The 7832-nt window shown below is 40.8% G+C and overlaps 1 protein-coding gene across 6 annotated transcripts in view; it reads right to left on the reverse strand.

Moving 5' to 3' along the window:
- LOC126262338 (coiled-coil domain-containing protein 124) overlaps window positions 1–4079 on the reverse strand; it is a 44280-nt gene extending 40201 nt beyond the window's left edge. The window contains exons 1-2 of one of the 6 annotated variants that reach the window (XM_049958902.1): window positions 4057–4079; window positions 2691–2868 (exon numbers count right to left, since the gene is read on the reverse strand). In XM_049958902.1, coding sequence (XP_049814859.1) covers window positions 2691–2868; window positions 4057–4064 — 186 coding nt within the window. In that variant the 5' untranslated portion in view covers window positions 4065–4079. Of the gene's footprint in view, window positions 1–2690; window positions 2869–2977; window positions 3150–3181; window positions 3503–3792; window positions 3945–4056 lie in introns of those variants that run through there. The other 5 variants (XM_049958904.1, XM_049958907.1, XM_049958906.1 and 2 more) reach the window with 5 other exon arrangements.
- Between the last annotated feature and the right edge of the window lie 3753 nt (window positions 4080–7832).

A 7832-nucleotide genomic window follows, 5' to 3' on the forward strand; every position in this document is an offset into this window, starting at 1 on the left:
TATAACAAAACTTCTCAGCAAATTTATGTAGCACCCCTTCATCTGACACACTGTCAAGACAGGTTAACCATAATCACTGAAGAAACGAAAGAAATTGTGCGAGATTTCTGTTGCAGTGATACAATTTCATGCCAGGCGCCTGATAGGAAAGATGTAAAAGCTGTCCAAGATACACACATGAAGACAAAGACAAGCAAGCAAAAGAGGCCGATGTTCAGAGTGAAGGATATCCACTTCTTGTTTACAGAAAAGTATCCTAAGATGAAAACACAGTTGTCAATGTTTTGCAAACTGCGTGCAACACATGTTGACTTGTTTGACTGAGACTAGAAGTGAGCTGTTGTTTATACCGTGAAAACTTCAGATTCCTTCTTCTTCAGATCCTCTTTCACACAGTGCAACAAAAACTGTATGACTGGAATGTGCCATTTGTACTTACCGGTCAAACAATTTGTAGACACCTTGGAATTTTATGTGCAGCAAAAAACTCAAGGCAAAATTGCAAGATCTACACCACTCAGTGGGATAGAAGGAGAACAATTGTGAAGAAAGAGTGGAATCTTCTTGAAGCAAGAGCTGAACTAACATCTCAACTCAACAAAGTAAAATTACACCTAAGGTATATAACATATTGATAAGCATTGGAAGTGCAGAAACAGAAAGACACTCTGCAGCAGGATGTGTGATACTGTAAAGAGGTTTTGCTGAAAACTATTGTGTAACACAGCGGAGTGAAGTAATGGCCGCACACTGGAACAATGACTGCACCGAGAAAATGTATACTGCAGTCATACATCATCTGGATTCTGCCAAGAATGTAAGGCATCAATATTATGCTGCGATTTCAGATTGGACTCAGCACACATCTGCAGAAGTACAAACCTTCAAAACAATCACACATTTTGAAGACCATTTTGAAACTACTGACAGCAGAGCCAGTCATTTCAAAAATTCTTATTCCATGGCAGCTATGTAGGCGAGCCCAAAATGCTGTGCTTGGAAATTTTTTTAATCCATCATAGTAAGGACACACACAATGGTGCGGGTGTTGTTGCAAAAGGATATGTTTGAAGGCACATCCTCCAAGGTGATGAGTATGTTACTAATGCCAAAGAGTTCTATGATGTGCCTGTTGCTGGTCATTTGAATATGCAAATCCTGTTTGTCACAGAGTCACATGCAAGAACAAAAACATAAACTTAAGTAATTTTTTTCAAATTTGCACCTCCTGTCCAAGGCATCAAGACATTCTCTGGCTCTGAGCACTATGAGACTTAACATCTGAGGTCATCAGTCCCACAGAACTTAGAACTACTTAAACTGAACTAACCTAAGGACATCACACACATCCATGCCCGACACAGGATTCAAACCTGCGACCAGTCGCGCGATTCCGGACTGAAGCGCCTAGAACTGCTCGGCCACTGTGGCCGGCTCAAGAGAGCACCCTGTGTGAGATAAGTAGAAAACCTGCAGGTTCTGTTATATGAAAACACAGAAAATGATTGCTGTTTCTGATACAATAGATTTAGCAATGCCAGCCTTAATAATTGCAACAATGATTCCTACAGTGGCTTTCCCCAAAGCAGTGGTGAAAACATTCATATTGTATTATCTTTTGGTGAAACCGAAGATTTGTTACATACTATGGAACTATCTTTATATCACTAGTGTGCTGTTCAGTAAGATAAAGGTATCCTGGAGAAGCTGTTGGACTGGAGCCTGAGGATTCTAATGCTTTTCAAGTGTCTGTCATGATTCCTGCTTGCACATCAATGTACAAATGGCCTGACAAAAAAGGATCAGATTATCATAAGAGTGACACAGTGAAGAAACTGCACTCACCACCAATCCCAATGAATCATAGAATGAAATTTTCACTCTACAGTGGAGTGTGCGCTGATATGAAAGGGGAGCTTCTGTAAAGTTTGGAAGGTAGGAGACGAGGTACTGGCAGAAGTAACGCTGTGAGGACAGGGTGTGAGTTGTGCTTGGGTAGCTCAGTTGGTAGAGCACTTGCCCGCGAAAGGTAAAGGTCCCGAGTTCGAGTCTTGGTCCGGCACACAGTTTTAATCTGCCAGGAAGTCCAATGAATCATAGTTGCCATTTCAAGCTCAGGGAGGATATATGAGATTTATCCAGTGCTGAATGTTTTAGATTTACATGTAGCTTATTTTGAAATACAGTAATGACCACTGTGTTATGTTTGTTAAACCGTCATACTGAATACAACCTTGTCACCTTCACTTAATGTGCCACACAGCAATCAGCAGCTGGTGAGAAGTCGGGCAGAGTTCAGAGGTCAAAATCATATCGTGACAATGAACAGTGCTGACACCTGACAAAAATCATGGCAACTTCCGATGGTTTTCATAGGGTCACGCAAATGTTATGTTTGTCACAATTTTTTTAAATATTTCTATAAATAGGCTATTGGATTAATAGGCAATATGTGAAACTATCAAAGAATCCTGGAAGTCAACCTACCATGCGTAGTATAAAGGACTTGAAAAAGCAATTATTGTACCCAAAAGGGAGGGGGTTATGCCAATATATATTTTACGTTAATCACCATGGAATGATCCCACTGTCAAATGATACTCTTCATAGACTTTAGTGTTTGTAAATTACAATTGGCTGAGTGTAATCCTTCAGTTTACATTATTTCTTAGCAGTTCCGAACTAACTACCTTCCTCTGCTGCTTCCTAATAATGTGTTTATCGTCATCTTTCCACAATTCATCCTCTAGCTGTTGTTGCCGTCTTGCATTTTCTTCTTCCTTTGCTGCAGTTTTGCGAGCTCTTGCAGCAGCAGCTTTACTGTTTTCTCCCACAAATTTCTTGGGCATTAGATCTAATTGACGAATACTGAAACAAAATAGACCGTAAAATATGAGCATGCATTAAAATTGTCAGTTACGGTACACACTCAACTAAACACTTCTTTTCTATGGCAAAATTAGGAAATAATATTAACCTATGGGTATTCTGTCTGAATGCCACAACCGTTCTTGATCAAATGATATTAAAAGTATTGTTTCTATGACTCATACTGGTCACGAATTACAAAGAAAAATTTAAAATCACGAGGTCTACTCGTTTCCTCCAAAGTCACGCACAAAATAGTTTTTATTGGGATGAGAAGCTTATTTGTAGACACTTCTGAAACGACAATACCTACACGATTTTACAGTTGAAAGAAATTTCACATTCACAATCGAGCAGGAACACTAACTTTGCAAAGTCTCCTTCCTGTCACCGCCTACCACACTATTGTAAAAAAACACAAAATTTACTGTGAAATTATACCATGTATTATAAGCAGTGACAGCTGATCTCAAACAAGTGCAATACAACCAAACTTCCTCGTACGCAACAGACAAAAGTAGTTGCGCTAGTCAGGGTCACCAGCCTTTCAACGTTACTGGATCGCATAATTGCAGCGAAATTATCGTATATATGTATGACCTACAAGACAAAATCCGTTTTTAGGTTGTCTGGCCTCTACTTTTGTTTGTAGATGGCGTATCTACCAGCTTCCAGGCGCAACAAAAAGTTCATTTTCAATATTTCGCGTAATTATTGACCGAATTTAAAAAATTGACGTGCTGTCGTAATTTACTCACTACGAGTAAGCTAAGATTAACACGATGAAATAAGAATTAAAATTATAAACTATTTGCTGTGAAGCTAATGGCGGTCAAATATTAGAAATTTGTTCGTCCATTACTCGAAAATGATAATACTTCCAACAAACATATAACTTCAAACCTTTACGGAACTTTTACTCACTGACAGCCCTCACAAGATCATGGAAGGAAAAAAGTTTATCGCGTACTACTTTTTCGCTGTTCATGTGGTCAAAATTCAGCATATGCCATGACGTTTTAATTTCTTACTCCTTTACTACTAACGCTGTTCGCAACACACATTGCAGACAGTATCTACATGTATCACTGAATGCACATGCAAAATTATATCACTCTGCGGCACATAGTTCAGGGGGTATGGCGTGATAAAGACACTTATACGTGTAAAAAACTAGCTTCTGCTTACATTGGCATGCATAAAAACTTCAACATCAAATATGGCGTTTTAATTTATTACTTTTTTACTATTCGCTACACATTTTACATGCAGTATCTACATGTATCACTGAATGCACCTGCAACATAATATTACTGTACAGCAAATAGTTCAGGAGATATGACGTTAGAAGTAATGAGATCCGTCAAAAACACGCTTCTGCTTAAAATAGAGCGCAAATTACCTATCCTATAATCGTCCAGTGTTTTATAAAGAAAGCACTTAGCAACTTCCAACAAAATTTAAGAACAGTTTCAACCCTTTTTCTAAAGGTTCTCTCATTTACACGCTTATCGTCAAGAATAACGGAATTAGAGAGCTATTATGATTGTTGTAGTGCATTGGAACGAACTCGTGGTCGGCCACGGCTAGGGATTTATACTGGTACCATGTAAAAATAGGAGTATCCGATTATTTCACGTTAACTTCTTCACATTTTAATGCAACAGATTTTTAACTTTCTTATCAGGAAAAATTTATAAAAATTAAATATGGCTCACAAAATTACATTAAAAAATTACTTCCTTATTAGCTTATCTTGAAAGAGACTAAAAAATGGAATGTGCCATCATCTTCCTCCTCTGGAGGGTCAGTAACAGAAGAACACGAAGTGGAAGGCCTTGAATGTAACTCCCTTTCCTTCATGCTACTGACCTTATTTTCATAGGAACAAAACTTTTAGATGGACTGCTGCTCCTCACACTTTGGCAGACAAGCAAATCTTTATTTATCGTGGAAGCAAGGGGCCTATTCCTATTTTTTACTTTTATGAGATTCCTCTTACTAAAAACACATTCACAGTCAGCATTTTAATGTGAGGGGTATAAACATGAGAGTGCAAACTGTGGTATGTCTGGGAAATCCCTTTCATCAAATACAGTTTTTATATTGAGTAAGTTCCCCCAAAATATTTCCACTTCTAAGCAGTTCTTAATATTTTCGTCTATTTTTAAGACAGGAAGTTTCCTCCAGTCATCGTTGATTTGTTGTAGCTGCTTATCATCATCTAGAGAGACTTTTCTTGGCAATTTTGCTGTAAGAGGTATATGAGAGGGAGTTTCTTCCCTTTCTTTACTTGAAAGAAACCTGTTAGGCATGGCAATAAATCATCATCATTAAAGTTATATCTCTCTTTTGGTTCTGAAGATCCTGTCTGCATAAAATTCCTACATTTGCAGTAAAAGTCTTTTACAGCATCCTGTTCATTATATATATATATATATATATATATATATATATATATATATATATATATATATATATATATATATGGTTTCTGAATTGCCTTCAGAACTTCAATTCCTAAATACATTTAGCCTAAGGGATAAACTTGGATGTGTTGTTTGGCCAGCCGGAGTGGCCGAGTGGTTCTAGACGCTACAGTCTGGAACCGCGTGACCGCTACAGTCGCAGGTTCGAATCCTGCCTCAGGCAAGGTTGTGTGCAATGTCCTTAGGTTAATTAGGTTTAAGTACTTCTAAGTTCTAGGGGACTGATGACCACAGTAGTTGAGTCCCATAGTCATTTGAACCATTTTTTTGTGTTGTTTGTGTTAGTGTCAATAAATTTATTGGTTATGCCGTACTACTGGTCCTTATAGCAAAGCAACATTTCCTATTCGCTTCTACCATCTTTTCGTGTAAGTCAATGATGACAACTTTACCACTCTGGAAATATATATGTGAATTTCGGTAAAATATATACCAAAAGTAAATTAATTAATTTTCAAAAATTGTCCTTGAGGGATCGGTGAATTTCTTCTGCTGCAACCAGGCTCTCTTCTAGGTATTTAAGTAGTATAGTTATATGGTTTCTGGGGCAAAGAACATACTTTTTTCCAAATTCTCAAATTTAAAAACAATATTTTAGTTTTATCTTTACCCCATATATATATACAGGGTGAGTCACCTAACATTACCGCTGGATATATTTCGTAAACCACATCAAATACTGACGAATCGATTCCACAGACCGAACGTGAGGAGAGGGGCTAGTGTAATTGACATGCCGGGACACACTCTATTCCACTTCGTAATTGAAAGCGGAAACCACGTGTGTACATTTACCTCACCCCTCATGGTAATGTACATGTCCATCAGTGAAAAAGACCAATAAAAAGGTGTTAGCATGTGGACGAAATGTGCTGTTCCAGTCTCTCTTGTACCTAAGGTCCATCACTGTTCCCTTTGGATCCCTACGTAATTCGGTGCTCTCCGATACACACGATCGAACAGCGGAGGAGTGGTACTCAAGCGTCAACTTTAGCTTACAATATCTCCGGATGTAATTAACATTTTACAATGCAACAAACGGCACTGATTACGTATTTGTTTATATGTTCAGATGTGCTAACAAAACTAACGGGGTCCCATTTAAAAAAAACGTAGGTTTGTGTTAAAAAACATAATTCCGTGCATTTTTTATGGTTTATATTAACCAATTATACTAGCCCCTCTCCTCACGTTCGGTCTGTGGAATCGATTCGTCAGTTTTGATGTAGTTTACGAAATATATCCAGCGGGAACTTTAGGTGACTCACCCTGTATATATATTTTCTCAGATTATATATATAAATGGGGAAACGACAAAACTTTTCCCCACACACTCCTGGAAATTGAAATAAGAACGCCGTGAATTCATTGTCCCAGGAAGGGGAAACTTTATTGACACATTCCTGGGGTCAGATACATCACATGATCACACTGACAGAACCACAGGCATATAGACACAGGCAACAGAGCATGCACAATGTCGGCACTAGTACAGTGTATATCCACCTTTCGCAGCAATGCAGGCTGTTATTCTCCCATGGAGACGATCGTAGAGATGCTGGATGTAGTCCTGTGGAACGGCTTGCCATGCCATTTCCACCTGGCGCCTCAGTTGGACCAGCGTTCGTGCTGGACGTGCAGACCGCGTGAGACGACGCTTCATCCAGTCCCAAACATGCTCAATGGGGGGCAGATCCGGAGATCTTGCTGGCCAGGGTAGTTGACTTACACCTTCTAGAGCACGTTGGGTGGCACGGGATACATGCGGACGTGCATTGTCCTGTTGGAACAGCAAGTTCCCTTGCCGGTCTAGGAATGGTAGAACGATGGGTTCGATGACGGTTTGGATGTACCGTGCACTATTCAGTGTCCCCTCGACGATCACCAGTGGTGTACGGCCAGTGTAGGAGATCGCTCCCCACACCATGATGCCGGGTGTTGGCCCTGTGTGCCTCGGTCGTATGCAGTCCTGATTGTGGCGCTCACCTGCACAGCGCCAAACACGCATACGACCATCATTTGCACCAAGACAGAAGCGACTCTCATCGCTGAAGACGACACGTCTCCATTCGTCCCTCCATTCACGCCTGTCGCGACACCACTGGAGGCGGGCTGCACGATGTTGGGGCGTGAGCGGAAGACGGCCTAACGGTGTGCGGGACCGTAGCCCAGCTTCATGGAGACGGTTGCGAATGGTCGTCGCCGATACCCCAGGAGCAACAGTGTCCCTAATTTGCTGGGAAGTGGCGGTGCGGTCCCCTACGGCACTGCGTAGGATCCTACGGTCTTGGCGTGCATCCGTGCGTCGCTGCGGTCCGGTCCCAGGTCGACGGGCACGTGCACCTTCCGCCGACCACTGGCGACAACATCGATGTACTGTGGAGACCTCACGCCCCACGTGTTGAGCAATTCGGCGGTACGTCCACCCGGCCTCCCGCATGCCCCCTATACGCCCTCGCTCAAAGTCCGTCAACT

The sequence above is a fragment of the Schistocerca nitens genome, chromosome 6 (genome assembly GCF_023898315.1).
Source record: "Schistocerca nitens isolate TAMUIC-IGC-003100 chromosome 6, iqSchNite1.1, whole genome shotgun sequence".
Taxonomy (NCBI): Eukaryota; Metazoa; Arthropoda; class Insecta; order Orthoptera; family Acrididae; genus Schistocerca; species Schistocerca nitens.